General features: G+C 38.9%; 2 protein-coding genes across 3 annotated transcripts in view; both read right to left on the bottom strand.

Moving 5' to 3' along the window:
* LOC120433554 (platelet endothelial cell adhesion molecule-like) overlaps positions 1-17,928 on the bottom strand; it is a 94,495-nt gene extending 76,567 nt beyond the window's left edge. The window contains exons 1-7 of the mRNA XM_039599898.1: positions 17,823-17,928; positions 15,373-15,408; positions 14,768-15,034; positions 14,006-14,272; positions 13,849-13,883; positions 390-519; positions 8-43 (exon numbers count right to left, since the gene is read on the bottom strand). Coding sequence (XP_039455832.1) covers positions 8-43; positions 390-519; positions 13,849-13,883; positions 14,006-14,272; positions 14,768-15,034; positions 15,373-15,408; positions 17,823-17,859 — 808 coding nt within the window. The 5' untranslated portion in view covers positions 17,860-17,928. The remainder of the gene's footprint in view (positions 1-7; positions 44-389; positions 520-13,848; positions 13,884-14,005; positions 14,273-14,767; positions 15,035-15,372; positions 15,409-17,822) is intronic.
* LOC116328437 lies at positions 8,232-13,748 on the bottom strand. 2 transcript variants are annotated; one of them, XM_039609903.1, is made up of 6 exons: positions 13,605-13,748; positions 11,381-11,659; positions 8,897-9,013; positions 8,674-8,742; positions 8,464-8,514; positions 8,232-8,366 (listed from the first exon to the last, which is right to left on the bottom strand). In XM_039609903.1, the coding sequence occupies exons 1-6, from the start codon at positions 13,678-13,680 to the stop codon at positions 8,275-8,277; spliced, it is 684 nt and encodes a 227-aa protein (XP_039465837.1). In that variant the 5' UTR covers positions 13,681-13,748; the 3' UTR covers positions 8,232-8,274. The 2 variants fall into 2 exon arrangements, with proteins under 2 accessions (XP_039465837.1, XP_039465838.1); XM_039609904.1 differs by having other exon boundaries at positions 8,897-9,010.
* Positions 17,929-19,329: the final 1,401 nt, after the last annotated feature.

Here is a 19,329-nt window from a genome sequence, read left to right as displayed (position 1 = left end):
CAGTCACCTCGTGCATGTCCAGTGCAGAGTAGCGTACAGAGCACTATAATAAAGACACAAACTTCAGACATGATCAAACTAAAGACACTCAAATCTAAAATAAATCAAACACTTGTGGTTGTACCAGTGGCTGCTATGATTTGTATGCATCAAATTATCACTGATGGAGAAACAAACCTTTCTTAGATAAACTAAACCAGCTCCACTCTGATCTGAGTCAGTGCACTAAAATCTAATCCAGTCTACAAACAACCATGTTGGTAACAAACATGAGAGTCCTCTGATCACATGACCTGAAATGGTACAAATGACTGATGCTCTGTTCTTCTTACTAAAACATGTTTATGGATCAGTATGAATCAAACAATAGAAGTCAGTGATGTACTCACAGAATAGGCCCAGCTCACAGAGCAAAGTGGCTCCCATCCTCACATCCAGCAGTGACACGTCTGAAAACTTCGACAACTTTCTGTAAAGAGAGAGAGTGAAGCAGCAGCACAGCAGATACCAAAGAGCTGTGAAGGAAACAAAGAGTTTTTATACTTCTTCTTTCTACTTCCTGTCTTTTACACAGAAATAAAACGTAAAAAGATCTAACTACAGCATGATGTATTTATACTCTGCTGCAGACACATATCAGGCAGATTTTTATCAAAAGGACTTCACTGCCCAAAGAGGCAACATAATTAAACACAAGTCCAAGACAAGTTTATTTTATTTTACAGCCCAGAAAAAGAACAAGAACAGCACTCTGAATTTACCTTTGCATACTGTCAACAACAGGTTCGGAGATTTTGTTGCCTTTGTCTGCTGCTCGTATGCTTGGTTTGGTTGGTAGGAGCTTTATCACCAATAACAATTACCCTCATAAAGACTACATGCATAAATCATTCAGATGGATTTAAACTGTATAGCTGCATAAATGAAGACCACTGATCAAACACTAGCAAGAGAATAAACTGTTACTGTTTCCTTCCTGTCACCGATGTAGTCACTGAGTTTGCTGCTGCTCCTTTGCAACGAGATGATGATACACTAAAGACTGATCCATAAAATCTATACACTGCTTCAAATATACATTGAATACATTTGGTGTGAGGCCCCGTATCAGCTGATGAACATAAATGTCATACTCACTGATGTTTATGCAAATGTTCACAGCAGGTGTTGGTAATCCATGCACTTTCACAGCAGTGAAATCATTAACTAAAAATACTTTTACATTGTAATCAACAGTGTCACTAATTCAAAGTATCTCACTAAACTAATGCAGACTCCTTTAACATATCTTTCCCTTATGGTGAAATTTTAGTTTGGTCATAAATTCACTCACAGGAAGTAAGACCGCTCGAGTTAAAAAGGAAATGGTGTCCTTAACCAGAAGTGACTGTGAGACGAGATGAAGTCCTGCCCCCTCTCTCAGCTCCTTTCTGTTTTCTTACAGTATTCGTAACTACTGTATTAATAAATAGTGAAATTGTTTTTCAGTATTCAGTAACTCAGTAATGTTGCTCAGATTGTCTAACTTTATAATGACAGTCTGTTCAAACTTCAGGAGATAATCATTTAGTTAAAAAACAGAATGAAACTCAACGACAAAAATCTGATTAAAGACATTTACAAACATTTCACTCTTGTTTAAACTGTTTTCAGTGAGATCAGCTGAAGTAAATTCAGATGATGAAACTCAGTTACACAGCTACATTTTTGGATTGCAGAGCACAGCTGCAAACACAGCAGCTGTTTATAGACTTGAATGTGTCTTACAGAATTATAGGTATAAGTATCACAGATCAAATAAAGGAAGCAATACGAGGAAGCAAGGCAGAGTTGCCATGGCAATCTGATAACGTACAATTACTAGTGAAATACAGTTGCGCTTACTTCCCTCCTTGCTTCATAAGATGGTGGACTCCAGCTCATACTGAGGCGATTTGCCACAGAGTGTCAAGAGGAGGGAATGAGAATCAGCACCTCCAACTCTGAGCTGTGATTTTCAGCAGAGAAACGTTCAAGTAGTAACCGTGGTTTAGGGATGAGTTGTGGCCCAAAATACAGGATTTTAAGTATCTTGTGGGAAGAGTGGAGTTTAAGATTGGCAGGTTGATTGGTGATAGTGGGTGGCATCTGCAGTGATATGGATGCAGGACCAGCGTGTTGTAGTGAAGTGAGAGCTGAGTGTGAAAGTGAAGCTGTCTGTTGGCAGATAATAATAATAATAAGAGTCAGTTGTGTCTCGTTAGTTACTTCCTGTTTTATGTTTCTATTCATTTCTCATTTGTGCTTTGTATTTAATTCTACTTGTTCCCACTGTGTTCCCCACCTGTTTCCACTCACCTCATTACCACTTGTAGCTATTGTCTCAGTCTCCCCTTTTTTTTTGAATTGTCTGTCTCTGTTTTGTATTTCCTAGCATAGCTAAGTTCCCCAGATACTTAGCTGTGTGTTTTCTAGTGTTCCCTGGATAATTACATCGCTTGTGTGTTCATAAATCAGTTTTCCTAGTTTTCCCTGGATTCCTTTTGAACTTTTTAAACCTCAACAACTGAAAGCAATAAAAGCTTTTCTTATTTTGATTTTGTCTACACATGAAGTTCTGTACAGTTTGTAATCTGTCCATTTAAACATGTTGTGGTTATAGGCTGCACAGAAAACCTGACATGGCAGGAGATCAGGGACTGTTGTGGACCTGCGTCTTTAGACCCAGCTTTAAGTTAGAGACTAAGATTCATATTGTTTAGTACTCAGAGTTAGCAGGTCTAATTTTTGATTCATGCATTTATGATATTATATTATATTTTCTGTGTTTACATCCTCAGGCTATAGTTTAGTTCTTGGTTATAATTTGCTTATATAATTTTTCAGTTTATTCTTCCCGCTGCATCCGCAAAACACGAAAGTCTGGAATGAGTTCTCTGTTTAAAAAGTCCAAGTCTCTGCTCATATGATTATCACTCAGTAGCCAATGCAGAGCTTGCATGGAGCCAGGGAGGAGACTTGCCGACCTCTAACTGCTTTTCATCCAACCAAATACCACTCCTACTTCCACTAAAGGCATTCTTGCCAGCATGGCCTTGCCTTTCAAGCATGACCTCTTGGTTTGCGTGGTTCGCACATTCTTTTTGCTAGGCCCCCCTTTGTTTTAGAAGAAAATCTTGGACAGCCCAGCGATGCTCCCGTCGCAGGGGAAAAAATTCTGTCGGGGATACCTACCTTGGCACCACCGTTGTGCAGGTGAAGCCAAAGGCAAGATATCATCATACTTTCTAGTCTTTGGCTATTTGATTTGGAAGCATATGTGGCAATGCTTCATCGTCTGCTTTGCATTTGTGTGGGAGCCCCATCAAAACCTGTCGATTATGCTACCAGTATGCAAGCATTCTTTTTTTTATTCATACCGCGTCCCCCCTAGGGGGCGTGCCCCCCACTTTGCGAACCACTCTCTTAGCCAGACCCGTTATCAGCAGCTCTCCTCTTAGTCTGTGTACTTCATAAGTAACTAGGTTAAAATTTAGTGACCTGGAAAATAGACCCCCAGGGACCTGTTATTTTTTAAGGCTAGATTACCCTGTAAGAACCCTTTAAGTAATATAATAATAATACACAAGCTTTTGTCCTTACTGGAGGGAGATTGGAGGAGAGAACGGACACACCTCAGACACCGATGCACTTATCTCCAGTCCGTGTTGATGTACTTCAACAGGAAGGAAGCCAAATCCTTGGAAGTTATAATTTGTGGGTCAACAGTGTTCAAATTAGCGTGGTTGCTACTCTGGCACTTTTTGCTCTTATTTCCATCTGTGAACTCCCAGGGCTGGATCTATGGGTGATGTTCTCTCCCATCATACGAAACAAGAGGAAGAACTGTAATATGACTTTTGTTTTTTAACTTTTGTTTTTTGTTTTTTAAATCATACATTTTAAGTCATCAAAATCATGCATGATAACAGCCCACAGACTTCCACACTCCTATCTACACCAAATTCCTGCAGTCTCACACACAGAGACTAATCTGCCGAAGTCAAAGGTTAATCATGTCATTGTACATAAAATCCAGACATTAAAATAATTTCCATTGCTCAAACTACATTTTCTTAATCAACATATTAATAAGAGTCATGCTTTGATGTAAATTAGGCAGGTTTAATTATTTTTAGAATAGAATGCAGATAAACATGTGGATGTTTGGTCCTTTTATTCCACTTTTGGATGGGAAAAGTGGAGGTATCTGAGTCTCTTTGTCAGTGTTTCCTGTGCCTTGTTAAGTCATCATCTCTGTGTTAAGTGTTCTCCCGTGTTAGTTACTTCTTGTTTTATATTGTGTTATGTTATTAATAAATTGATTACAACAAACAGTAGTTGTCACTGAACTCATTTTATTTACAGGTATTTCTAACATGTATGAACATAATGCCAACTTTGGATGCTAAATGGACATTTGATGACAATAAAGTAAATAAAAATAACAATTAAACAAGAATATTTCTAATACACCAACAATATTTAAAGAAGGAAAAACAATATTTACAGTTGTTCGCACAGGATTAACCTGAGTGACCTGTTCCTGGACCGTTTCTTTAACAACTTTAATAGATTACAGGAAGTCTCTGGCAGTGTTGCTGAATCTGCCGAAGCAAGATCAGACATGGATGTGGTGCTGCAACTGAGACCTGCGGTTTGTCTTTTCTGGTTGGCAAGTGGAGAATCACACAGGGTGGTCTGCAAAGGGAGCTTTAGGATGCTTCCCCCACTCAGTAGAGGTTTTTGATATCGGTGACATGGGCTGTTGCCCAGGGCGGCATCGTGGTGGCAGCGGCATCACGGGTATTGGCAAAAAAAAGGTGCTCGTACTCATGCTGCCCCGACATCATGCCAGCGCATTTTGGGGATGGCATAGGCACCAATCGGTTTTCTATCGCCCATTTGCTGGGAGTAAGGCGCCCTCCGTTTTGCGGTGCGCCTGCTGCTGCTGCGGCACAGGGAGGAGAGGGCGGGCGGCGGGGATTCTCTGGCTTTCTGGAGCAGCATCTAATAACCAACTTGCAAAATAAAAACAAACCAACAAACATGAAAACACCAGCCATTATGATACAGACTTATAATTTGCACCGATGTTTTTTCAAAATTCTCTCTCTCTCTCTCTCTATATATATATTATATATATTGCTGCTGTGCTGAAGTCAAAGTAAACTTTATTGTCATCTCCGCTACATACAGTCCAGTATATAGAGAGATGAGACGATGAGGCTCCAGTTACAGCAGTGCAAGTAAACAAACAAACTAAGAAGAGTAATAAATATACACTTTAGGACTGGGGGTAATGGGATCAATAACAATTTAAAATTTATAATTTACAGTTTGATGATTTAAAGTCTCACACACAACCCATCGAAAGGGGAGGGAGACCTGCTGCTTCCAAATAGAGCACATTTCATTCATAATGTTGTGAATCCAAGCCCATTATGTATTCATGATTTGAATCCTGGGTTGTGTGAAATCCCAGAAATAAACCCTAGACAAAGTAAATCTGTGAACTAAGGTTTAGGTCTATTAGGTTATGTTCCCACATAGCAAGCCGGTCTGCCCTGGACCTGGTATCAAGCCAGCACTGCTGGCTGACTTCTGGCATGATAAGACGTATGTCATCCAGATATCTGCCAGGCCTGGCATAGATGGGACTGTCAATGTGAGTTTGGTTTGGTTTATGTGGCCCAGGCCTATAGAAAACATGTCTGGCCCAGATCCCGCATCAAGCTGGCACTTCTGACTGACCGGTGTCATGGCAGGGTGTATGTCAACCAGAACATACCAGGTCTGGCAATGATGGCGCTATTTATGCTCCTATTTCCCTATTTTAGTAAGAAGACCCAAATGCCATGTTGCAATACTAAACTGCTATGGTAGCCAATGTTTCAAATGCAGGTTTGACAGGTTTGTGAATGTGCACTTTATCCAAACCCTAGTGACGGTTTACTCATCTTTGCAGGCGGGTGGCTGTAGCTCAGGAGGTAGAGCAGGACGCCTAATGATCGGAAGGTTAGAGGTTCGATCCCTAGCTCCTCCACTCTCCGTGTCAAGAGTGTGAATGTGTATGAATGTAGTTAGGAAGCACTCAGTTTAAAGAAAGTATGGGTGAATGTGGCATGTTGTATAGAGCACTTGGAGTAATCTGCGAGAGTAGAAAAGTGCTATATACGAATCACTGGCTGAACAGAATTTAGCCATATTACTTTTCCATTATTATGTTCTGGCACATGTTGTTATTACATGGCTTGATTAAGGTACACATTAGGCTGACACCTGGGGCCAGTACAGGTCCACCAGTGTGTCTGCAAATGGCCTTGGCTGGCCCATGTGTGGGCCACCTCTGGCAAACCTGATCTGGGCCACCAAAGTGTCGTCATTCTTTGCGTTATGTGGGCCATGTTCAAGCACATTGTGTGGACCAGATCCGCGCCATACCAATTTTGCTATGTGGGTCATGTATCCTGAAACAATCAGAATCATAATCAGAATACTTTATTAATCCTTAAGGAAATTATGTGGGTTACAGTTGCTCCAAGAAGAAATTGTAAAAATAGTAACAGTAACAGACTAAACTCCAAACAATACTTTATGCTACAGATTTTACACATTTAAGAAATAGCACTAATATATACAGATCACACAATTATAAATATCAAGGATTAACAGAGGGGATTATAAATCAATATCAAGAAAATTGACAAGAATATTACAGAGTAGAAAAGAGCGTGTGTAAAAAGCATGTAACTATTGCAGTGTTTACAGTGTATTAGATGGAGGAGTTCCACAGGGTGTGGAAGCAGCTTTCTTTTCTCATGTATTAATCACATATTTTATTCATATCACATTAGGGATAGTAATGTCACTTTCACACTTAGTTGTATGCATGTGCACTGCACACAGTGAGGCTATTGTGAGACTTCTTCTGCTTATCAGGGATGTAAATCCTTAGGTGACGATAATACAGTAAATGTGTAGGAACGACTGTCAATCATTCAGTCACTGAAATTATCCATGAAATTAGTAATTCCTAAATGCATGTAGGTTAAAGAAAATTATTTTACCTGGATATGATTGTCTCTGATAAGCCTAAGGTACAAAACATGCCGGCGACGATGATAAAGGTTTTCTAGCTCCTCAAGAATTAAAAATGTACAAAAAAACGGAGCAACATTTCTGGGTCCAGGTTAAAGTTTTCGGGTTGTAGCAGTAGCGACCGGAAAAAAGCGGAAGTAAGGGCGGACTTGAACGAAGGCTAGAAGACTGTCCAATTTGACAGCCGCTCACTTCTGTCCTACCCGGCCATCGAAGGATCCTACCTACATGACGCAGGTAGGTAGGATCCTTCGAAGCATCCTTCCCCTGAATTTGGACAAAGCCATTGTCTGAATCTCCCTTGTTCCTTGCTGCATCTGCCCTTCTGTGTTTGTGTGTCTTCAGTCTGATCTGTTTCACTTTGTTCTGTGAGTTACCAGCATTAAAACTGAGTTTACTCTCATGTTCTGCATTTGGGTCCTGCTCTGTCTGCCACACAGTCATCATATAACAGAAACAGAAAGAACAGATTGTTCTATTACTTTGAAAAAAATTGGTAGATAACCACTATAATGAATTATAAGAAAACACAGATTTAAATAATATAAGAGGTTAAAATAAAATAAATGTCATGAAAAAAACACATTTTTTAATGACACAAAACTCATTTTGAACCTTTTAAAAAGATGATTAAAAACATTTACAATAAAAAATCAAATTTGTTTGATTTATAAGAAATCAAACAAAATGACAGGAGAAAAGAATATGTACAGTTATTTACACTGCAGGATTAACCTGGATCTAACCAGAAATACAAATGAAGATTTCCATATGATCATCATTTTGCACAAGTTTCGTACACTACTCACTAAACCTTACAGTACATGATATTAATTGCCAATACACCCAATAATGCTATATCACGGAACACCAGGCTAACAAGTGTGTAACATAACAGCTAGCATTAGCAGCATGAACTAGCCACATAGCGAAAAGACATTTAAAAAGACTTTAAAGAGAAAAAACAGCTAAAGAGCTGCTGTTAAGATTTTAGAGCTGTGGCTGAATTTGGATTGACATCATTGTAGTCAGAGCTCTCCTCTGGTTGCCCTGTTGAGGTGATAAAATAAAAGCATTTCAAAACAAACTTCCTCTGTTTTGTCCACAAATACATTTATTATCAGTGAGAATAATTACCAATGTATATTTTGCATTTCAAATCTCACATTTTGTGCACTCACTTGTCTTGTTAATGACTTTGAGCTGAATCACAGATGTGACATTGGTGTAATCACCTTCTGCTGGACCTGAAATAATAATCTGATTGACTTTCATGTTAAACACAGTTATTGTATAATCATCCAGCTTCTACAAGCTCTATATTAATAAAAGTGTAAACTTCACCATTTTCAGTGTTTTCACATCTTCTGACTGTCTCATAGACACAACGATCACCTGCAGGTCAGAGAAAATCAGTCACCTCATGTCTGTGATACTAATTTAAACACAAATATTCTTGCAGATAACATTTATATTAAAAGCTGCAGCAGATGTAATCAGTACAGTCTTGTTGCAAATAGCATCAGAATATTTGAAACTACATGAAAAACTAACCATGAAGAAGAGAGGAGTACACTTGCTGCTGATCTTCATCCTGATTGAGCGTCTGGTCGTTAGCAGGACCTTTATTATAATTTATAAACGATACGTTTGTTTTATGTTGTTGTGGATTATACATTCTTGTGAACAGTTTGCACTTTATGACCCTATGTGCATCTGTTTATTTAGTAATTTAAAAAAAAATCTAATATCAGAAGAAAAGAAACTAAAGTCTCACCTTTGAACTTTTTGCAGCAATACAACAAGAGCAGGAGGAAAATCAATGTAATTCCAGAAATTAGTCCAACGATCAACAGAACAGGAAACAAAGAGATTTCAGCAGTGGGGACATCTGCTGTAGTTGAGAAACATATTTAAAAAACTGGACTGAATAAGTCTGGACTGGACTATAAGTTATTATAATAACATCAGAGAAACAGATAATACACCAATGTCTGCCAGGTGCAGCCCACACACTCTCTCCTGTGTAATTTACTCCCCATAGAAATGTTAAGCTTCTGTTTCAAATAATACTTGGGTATTGTGTCAGCATTGTGCTCTTTTTTTTAGTAATGATGATTATACAGTACATATTGAGCCAGCCTAGAAGTGGATTCATATCGTCATCTATTCTAAATATTGTATAAAGAACATAATGAATAGTGAAAAATTGAAGTAATCACTCTAATCCAGTGGTGGCCAACCCGCGGCTCTCGAACCGCATGCGGCTCTTTGCCTAGTTTCATGCGGCTGTTACGTTCATATAGAAGTTTGTGTTTGTGTTTTGGAGGCGTTTTTTTGTGTTTTTTTAAATGTGCGTGTTCGTTTCGTTTGAGTTCAATACGGTATTTTCATCAAATGCACATGTGCATGAGATGAAAATACCGCAAAGTTTCCCAGTAGGGGCAAGTTCGCCCTCAAAATGGCAGGAAAAAAATGCACAGCAAAACAAAAATATGAAAATGAACACAGGACGTTTTTAACAGAGTGGGAGAGTTTATATTTTTTTTGTTGAACGCATTGGCAAGCAATTCTGCCTTATATGTCAGACGTCATTAGGGCATTTCAAAGCTTCAAATCTTCAGCGCCACTTCAGCTCACTCCATGCCAACATCGACCAGGTATTTCCAAAAGGGACTGAACTTCGCAGGCACGAGTTGGCCACTTTGAAAAGTCAGGCAGAAAAGCAGATACAGTTTTTCCAAAAATTTACGAAAGCGCTCAGAGACCGTAATGTTCACATCGTATCAGCTGGCTTGGAACGTTGCACGGGCTAAAAAGCCATACAATGAAGGGGAGTTCGTTAAAAAATGCCTCAGTGACGTTGTTGAAATCTTGTCTCCTGAAAACGACAAATTAAAACACATGGTATCAGACTCCAACTGTCCCGCCACACTGTTGAACACAATATAGGCCAGGTACTCTCTCACTTCTTTGAGCTTTTGGATGCCGTGAAACTGTTTATGGAAGAGAAGGACAAGGACTATCCCGAGTTCTCGGACCTCAAGATGATTATGGATCTATCCTTTTTGGTCGACATGCTGTGTCACTTGGACAGACTGAACCTGACCCTGCAGGTTAAGTTCAAAATGCTGTCTGACCTGGTGCAAAGGGTGTTTGCATTTGTCAACAAACTGAAGCCGTTCAAAGCACATATTCAAAGTGGAGATTTAATGCATTTTCCCACTCTGCTAAAAGCCAGCAGGCAAGTCACCAGTGCTGCCCTGAGTAAGCAAAGAGCCAGATATGCAACACTGATTGAAAGCTTTGTGACCCGGTTCTGTGATCTACAACTGAAAAGGACACAGATTACTTTCCTCGTCGACCCATTTAATGCAGAGATGGACTGTTTGAAAGTCCCGCTAGTCACAGATGAAGCTGCGGCTGAGTTGGAGATGATCGATCTTTGTGAGGAGGACAAATTGAAACCTGCTTTAAGAGAAGGGACCATTGAGTTCTGGAAAAGCGTGCCAATGGAAAGATACCCCAATGTCAAACAGGCTGCGCTTAAGATACTGTCAATGTTTGGGTCAACATATGTCTGCGAGTCTGTGTTTTCTACCCTAAAACATGTGAAATCAAAGCATTGATCTGTTCTGACCGACACTCATGTGAAAGAATTGCTTCGAGGTGCACCAACGGAATACAATATATTTTTGTTTGTGGACTTGGTTGAACTGAGAGTTTGTGTGTGTGAGACAGTGAATGTTCATTGTTGAAAATGACTGGCCTGTGGTTTTAGTACTGTAGGAGTCCATTTCTGTCATTATCATGTTGGTGTGTGACATTTACAATAAATCTGGCTGAGCAGAGGTGTGTGGGTTTTTTTGTGCGTGTGTGTGTGCATGTGTGTGTGAGAGAGAGAGGGAGAGAGAGGGAGGAAGGGATGGGTGATGTTCATGTGTGCCCATGTGTATGATGTGGCTCTTTGCGGTAACACAGTAAAAAAAAGTGGCTCTTGGTCTCTGACTGGTTGGCCACCCCTGCTCTAATCTGTTGAAGACTGCTTTACTGCTGTCTTTACACCTGTAGACTCCATCCTGGAGTTAAAAAGCATGTTTAAATACCTGAATTCATTTTTTTTAAGTTTTTTTTAAGTTTTTTGAAGTTTGGTAGTTTTCCATTCATACTCCCAGTCGGTGTCTTCTACATAGATCTTAGATCAGATAATTATCTTATCTATCACTTTTTTTTATTTCCAGAAGAAAAACAATAAACTCACCCCTGTGATCAATCCTGACTGACTGGCTGTCCTCTGTGTAGTAAACTGGGTTTCCTCTTCCTCCTCTGCACCTGTAGAGTCCTTCCTGTGAGACACTGATTTGTCCATTTGAGTGGAAAACTGCATCTTGTGTGGTCAGAGGTTCAGAGGAGTTCTCATCTCTGTACCAGTAGTATTTCCATCCAGATGATGATAATGGGTTCACAGAGCAGGTCAGGGTCACACTGCCCCCTACTGGAATGTCTCTCATATCAGACGTTATTTGGGTCTTTGGTTGATCTGCAGTTGAGTTTAATCAAAGACAGAAAGAAAAAGAAAATAAAGCCTGTGTGTGGGGTAAATATATACCCCACACACAGGCTGGGATCACACCACCCTGATGTTATCTGCATATGTCTGTTGTATACATACTTTTCTGTGTCCAGCAACACAAAGGAAGGACTAAGACGAGATTTAAATGGTATGAGTACTCTTACAGAGGCCTGTAATGCATTTTATTCTTTTAGTGTTTTTTTTTTTTAAATTTCACTATGATTTTCTTTGGATTTATAAAATAGTCATTGTGCTTATTCTGTGTGATTACTTCTTATTACCACAACAGAAGACACAGAACTTCTTACTAATGGAAGTTTATAATTCCCAGATCATGTAGCTGTACAAAATAATTTGAAATAGGAACACTTTATTCATTTTTAATTTCGGACTTTCATAAAGCATTTTCATTTGTTTATATTATTTGATCATGGAAATAGTTTGCTTTGATTAGGGAATAGTCTTCTTCCTAGATGATCAGAAGAAACATATCAGCATATCTCTCTGTATCTATAAACCTCCTGTCGAACACATACATACTAATATCAAATAGCAAAGTTCTTAAATAAAGTGTTTGAAAGCATCAATTTCTTGACAAAAAAAGAAAGAAGAAAAATCTTCACACAGTTCACCTTGGTTGGCGAAACAAACCAAAAAGTCAGTCACAAAAAATGTTGATTGATGCCACCAAGTCACTCTCTCTATGCCTCATCCCACAGTAAAGCAAGTGAACAAGAAAAACATTGCATTACAGTGGTCCCTCGCTATAACGCGGTTCACCTTTTGTGGCCTCGCTGTTTCGCTGATTTATTTTTATTTTTTTTACAGCGCATTGTGTTCTTCGTCCTGATTGGCTGTAGACAATTGTCAATCAATCTTGTGCCATGTGTACAGTACAGAATGCGTTCAGCTTATCAAATTTACATAAATCTTGGATCGCTAGCAGTGTGACTCTGAAGTGCTGTACTGTATGTTTGTAAGTTTTCTCACCAACAAACACAACAATGTTGATGAAACGTTTTGTACCGTATCATTCTATAATACTAGACTTATTTTGTTACGAAGGTTTGAACTTTGAGGGTCTTTAAACAAGAGAGAAAAGTGCTAAAATTTCCATGCCTGTCTGAGAAAAGTGTATAAAGTGTGTAGTGGGTAGTTTAACAGCCTTAAAACATCTATAATAATTGTAAAATAATAAAGTTGGCTACTTTGCGAATTTCACCTATCGCGGGTTACTTTTGGAATGTAACTCTCGCCATAAAAGAGGGACCACTGTACTCCTTGTAGCTCTATCAATTGCAAAGACAACTAGAAATCAAAGAAAAAACATAAGTCTTACTATCTCTAAATAATAGCTAATATAATATGGGTAATATACTACATCTCTTTGGATTGTTACAATTAACCTGCTCATCATTAGTTCATCATTTAACTTCCGACAATACCCATTACTCTTTATGTATTTATTTGCTGGGGTACGGACATCTACAACTGATAGGCTCAGCCCCTTTCCATAGGTGCAGAGCAAGTGCATAAACACATGCACATGCCAAAAACACAGGTAGTTAATGAATAATTGGCAGGTTCAGCCCACACATTCTGTTCAGTTTCTATTCCCACAGAAACGACTTCAGTGTCTGTTTGCAAAAATAATTTTTCCACCAATTTTCTGATTATGGATTTATCTCATTATTGTCCTCAGGTGATGGAGCAGCAGGTCAGCATTGGCGTCTCTATACCAGCTGAAAGTTGATGACACAAAGTGGTGACAAACTGTCTACAATGAGGCTACTATCAGCTGCAGCTCTTTGTCTGACTAACAATGGAACATGCTTTGTAGACCATTGAATTCATCCTGTGCTGACCATTATGACATTTGTCAAATGGAGATCACACAACAAACATGACTTACTTGATACTGACAATGTGAAGGCTTCACTCCACTCTGTTGAAGAATATGAGTCATCTCTGCGTCGACTCTTACACATGTAGTCTCCACTGCTGGACTCAGAAACTCTGAATGTCACATCATTATTGTGTGTCCACTGTGTGGGTGTCCTGGGTCCTCTCCATTCATACTCCCACTCAGTGGTTTCACCTCCTTCCTGCACCTCACATGTCAGAGTGATCGTCTCACCTCTGAATATCTGAGGCCAGTTGGGTTGTTGTTTTACAACAACTTTATTGGAAACTGTTTACAGATATTAACAGTTGAGATACAAATAGAAACATGAAATCAACACAGAAAACTTAACATTGCATGTTTGATAATCATGAGTGAATGTATATTTCAAACTAAATTACTGAACTCACAGGTTATCTCAATGGTGACATCATCACTTTCATACATCTTGTAAACTGGGTTTCCTCTTGTTCCTCTGCAGCGGTAGATTCCTCCTTGAGATACTCTGATATCTCTGTTTGGTTGATCTCTGACTTGAACGTCATAGGTTCTTTGGTTTCGTCTGAACCACTCATATTTCCATCCATCAGAGCTCTGCACAGAGCAGGTCAGTGTCACACTGCCCCCTACTGGTATGATTGTTGTTCCTGCTGTCAGTGTGGCCCTGGGTTTATCTGCTGTTATGAAAGAGGAAGAAAAATAAATACATGTGATTCATTATAACAACATATGAACACTGAAAAACAATACATTATATGTTTATATTTGTTGATCTCTAAATAAACACAGTTTAAATTTTTGTCCATTCTTTGGCCTGAGGAAGTCACACTGAATGTAAACTAATGCAGTTCACTGTTGAAGAAAGGTTTATATAACAGAAACATCATCACTTTAACTTTATGAAGCTTCTGATGCTTCTTCTTTTTCTTCAGAAATGTCATTAAATTTTATTTCATCCATGATTGCTGTGGTTAAAACTCACACAAGTACTAATGACAAATGTCAGAGTCTGTGAGTTTTAAAGCTTTACTGTGAACAAAGTAACAGGTACAGTGGTTCAGGTTAAAATTCAAGTTCAATAACAAATTTAATTAAATGTACTATATTTTATAATTCACTTGAGTTGTTGAACAGGGATCATACATTTATGCTGTCGGTCACAGAAGACTTACCTAATACAGTTATAGAGACAGTATTACTGTTCTTTGTATCACGTGAGATCTTCCTGCGACCAGAGCACTGATATTCACCACTGTCACGTGTAGATATAATTTCTAATCTGTAGTCTTTGCGTTGATTGTAGAGGATAACTTCTCGACCATCCTTGTTGATTTTATATTCCCAGTCAGTGTCTTTTCCTTCATTCATGTCACATTTGAAGGTAACAAACTCTCCGATGAAAAAACTGGACCAGCTGGGTTCAATAGTTAGCACAGCATCTAGAATCCAACACAACCATAGCATTAGCAATGTGAAACAATTTATGTACTAATTCAAGGCACAGCCTGTGTTTATATTCATAAAATGATAAATATAGTGGTAAAAAAAAAATTAATAAAAAAAAATGTAAAGTGCTTAAGACTAAAACAGTAGTTAAGACGAATCTTTACTAAATAAATTAAAAAGAAACAAACAAAAAAGTGAAAACTGTATGTAATGCTCAAGGCAAAATGTTGAGTGATTATTAATACTTTATTTATGTAGAGTCATACAGGTTGAGAATAATCTTTGCTAAATAAAAAGGAAGAAATAGAAAAAGTGAAAACTGTTCAGTCACCTTGAGTGTGTCCAGTGCAGAGAAGCGTACAGAGCACTACAATAAAGACAGAAACTTCAGAGATTAAAAAAGTAGTGACACTCAATCCAGTCATGGTGTCTACTTATGAGATATTTGAGTGTTTAAAGAGCTCGGTAAGAAAGCGACTGGACTTCTTTAAATTCCTTGAAGAATTTTCACCGCTCATTCAAGAAGCGTCTTCAGTTCTGAAACACTGTGTGAGTTGTCCCTTAAGGTCATTAATTCACTACTGATCGCATACCTTATCACATGAGCCAAGGTATAAATAACAGTGTGGTCCATTATCACCAGAGGTTTCCATTTGTCAATGGAAAATTGTACTTAGTAGTCAGTATAGTCTTTTAATGATATAAGTTTCCATATATGCTTAGAGGTGTATAATCGATTGTGTAGTGATAGGATGTGTGATCTTTAGTAGGCTTTGTGTGATTCCAGAGTGTTCTGGTTTTCACACCCACATCCTGGGAGCATGGGAGAGGTCGTACCTTCTTTTATTGTTTTATAGCAGGATAAACGTATCTATGTCTGTTTTACTCTAAGTGCATTTTGTTTAGATGAACTGCTGGACGTCCAGGCCAGCAGGTTAGGAAGTTGGTTATGGACACACACACACACCTAAACATCCACATTCCAATGTAAAGAACAAACACCCACTGATGTATAAATAAAGGCCAGGGCAGTTTCAGAGCGCGTGTCACAGAGCCATCACTCTCACTGTGGATGCTCTGTGCTGCCCTTGTATGCAAGTAAAACTGTGTTTCTCCTCTCTGATTCTCAACTGAAGAAGTGTTTTAGAATAAATCTCCTGACACCATTTATTTATTTTTTTCAATCCTGTCCTGTCTGGCAGCTTTTGCAATCTGAATGCACTCTTGTGCCAAACACATTTTCTTTTCCCAAGATCAGCTCTATAAATTTTCAACTGCCTCCTCTTGTTCAGGGTTTATCTGTTTATTTCTTGATTTCTAAGGCAGAACAAGCAGGAGAAAAAAACAAGAGAGGAGGGACAGGGGAATATGTAATAAATGGACAGAGTACAAATAGAAATTTATAATGTAACACAAACCTTGCCTCACCCTATCATGTGGCCTATTGAGGTCACCTGACCCAAAATGAGAGGGGGTTAAGGATCCTGAGAAGGGATCTCAAAACTGCATTGATGGTGCCGACAGTAAGAGACGCAACCACAGGGGTTAAATTCCTGCGACTCTCCATCTTTTGTTTCTAGAACTGAAGTCGCCTCTTGGATGAGAGGTGAAATGTCTTCAAGAAACTCCTTAGACACTCAAATATCTCATAAAAACACTCTGGGTTTTAACAGTTTCTACTATGATTGGTTACATTTTATATTAAGATGTAAAATAAATCAAATTCTCACTGATGGAGAAACAGATGTCACGGTCCTGAGTCAGTGACCCAGTGTTTTGTGTTCTGTGTTATAATTAATATTTGGTTTCATCATAGTTTATCATTACTAGTCTTATTGTTTATGGTTCTGTTTTTCTAGCTTTAGTTGTTCTTTGTTTTGTGATTTCTAGTTCTTGGGTTTTGTTCCTGTGCCCCTCATGTTTAGTGTAGGTTTAGTTCTGTCTTCATGTTTATTTTCATGTTCCCCAGTCAGTCGTGTCTCATGTCGCAGTTTGTCACTCCTCTGCTCTGTTCAGTGTCAAGGTCATGTCTCTGTGCCTGTCGTGTGTTTCCTCTTTTATTTTGATAGTCCCTGTCCTGTGTGCAGTGTGTCTAGTTTTACTTCCTTTTTCTCATTAAGTCTGATTTGTCCTGGCTGTGTTGCCACCTGTTCCCCATCCTCTTGTTGTCCTGCCTGTGTATTTAAGTCCTGTGTTTCTCTCTGTTATTTGTCATGTCATACCCTGACAATGCTGTGTGTGTGTGTGTGTGTGTGTGTGTGTGTGTGTGTGTGTGTGTGTGTGTGTGTGTGTGTGTGTGTGTGTGTGTGTGTGTGTGTGTGTGTGTGTGTGTGTGTGTGTGTGTGTGTGTGTGTGTGTGTGTGTGTGTGTGTGTGTGTGTGTGTGTGTGTGTGTCCTCCTCCTCCTGTTCCAAGTCAATTCCTAGTTTTCAGTTCCTGGAGTATTTTCTAGTGTTTGAGTTTCTAGTTTTGCTTTGTATTTGGATGAGAAGTTTCCCAGCGTTAAATCTGCCGTTTTGAGTTTACTCCTCTGTTTATAAGTCCAACATCCTGCCTGCCACACAGCAAACCATGACAACAAATCTTTCTTGGATAAACTAAACCAGCTCCACACACAGACTCAGATTAGAGTCAACCATCAAAAAACATGTTGGTAACAAACATGAGAGTCCTCTGATCACATGACCTGAAATGGTACAAATGACTGATGCTCTGTTCTTCTTACTAAAACATGTTTATGGATCAGTATGAATCAAACAATAGAAGTCAGTGATGTACTCACAGAATAGGCCCAGCTCACAGAGCAAAGTGGCTCCCATCCTCACATCCAGCAGTGACACGTCTGAAAACTTCGACAACTTTCTGTAAAGAGAGAGAGTGAAGCAGCAGCACAGCAGATACCAACGAGCTGTGAAGGAAACAAAGAGTTTTTATACTTCTTCTTTCTGCTTCCTTCCTTTTACACAGAAATAACAACTTAACAACATCTGACCACAGCATGACGTAACATCTTTATTCTCTCCTGCTGCTGCAGAAACATCAGGTACTTTCTTTATGAAAAGGCCTGTAATACAAAAACTAAACTGAACAAAAATAGACATGCAGTAAGTTTTATTATACAAATATCAGCTAAAAAGGCAAAATAAGATCACAATTTCAGGATAATTTTTAAATGTGAAGTGTTTAGGTTATCTTACGTGTCAAAAACACAACAAGAACACAGCTCTGGCTGCACCTCCACACACCACACACACTGAATACTCTTTGTCATAAATCATTAGAAGCATCAAATCACAGCATCGAAGCATCATCATACAGAAACAGACATAAGAAGCCACAAAATGCTAATGTTGCACTAAAGGCTGCTGCACACAATCATTAAATTGCTTCAAATATCCAATTAATACATTTCCATGAACAAATAAAGTCATCTGTCCAGGGTGTATCTCACCTCTCATCCAGCTGGGATAGGCTCCAGCCCACCTGAGACACAGAACTTTATAAACAACCAAGAAAACAAATTCATACAATATTAAGGTTTTCTTAACTGACAAAGCTGAGATTGGTTCATTTATAGTATTTCATTACACTAATGCAAAACAGAAATAGTGTCCTTAAGCAGAAGTGGGCATGAGGCAAGAGGAAGTCCCGCCCTCTCTCTCAGATTACACGTGCTGCTGTTTTCATGGTGATGTAAGCTGTGTCAGTGACCACACAGTGGACTGGTTCCTGAGGAATGTGAGTAATGTTTTTAAAATCAAAACTGAAATCTAAAATAAAACACTGTATGTGTCACGATCCTGGGTCTTATGACCCAGTGTTTTGAGTTTTAGTTCTTTTGATGTTTATAGTGTATGTTTAAGCTTATTAGGTTTCCTATGTTCATTTGTTATTAGATTCCCCTTGTGTCTTCCATCCCATGTTAAGTCTCCCTAGCCCTTCATATGTTTCATGTCTGTGTCTTGCGTTGTCAAGTTCATGTTGTCATGTCTGCGTCTTATGTTTCCTGTTTTATTTTGAAGAGGTCTTGTGTTCCTGTGTTCATCGTGTTTAGTTTTACTCTTCCACTGAGGTCGTTATGTTCATGTGTGTCAGCTGTTCTCCCATGTGTTCCCACTTCCCTCATTAGCCTCCTGTGTGTATTTAGTCTGTGCCTTCTCATTCAGTCTTTGTCGGATCGTCTGTGTTATTCCCATGCCATGTCCTGCGTTCAGGTTTTCATATATCCTCATCGCCATGTTTAGAGTTTTGTTTGTGTTTCTGTTTGCCAGGGTTTTCATAGTTTGTGC

The sequence above is a fragment of the Oreochromis aureus genome, linkage group 3 (genome assembly GCF_013358895.1).
Source record: "Oreochromis aureus strain Israel breed Guangdong linkage group 3, ZZ_aureus, whole genome shotgun sequence".
In the NCBI taxonomy this organism is placed as follows: domain Eukaryota; kingdom Metazoa; phylum Chordata; class Actinopteri; order Cichliformes; family Cichlidae; genus Oreochromis; species Oreochromis aureus.
The sequence above is the reverse complement of the archived record's forward strand: the minus strand, read 5'-3'. Positions and strand labels throughout refer to the sequence as shown.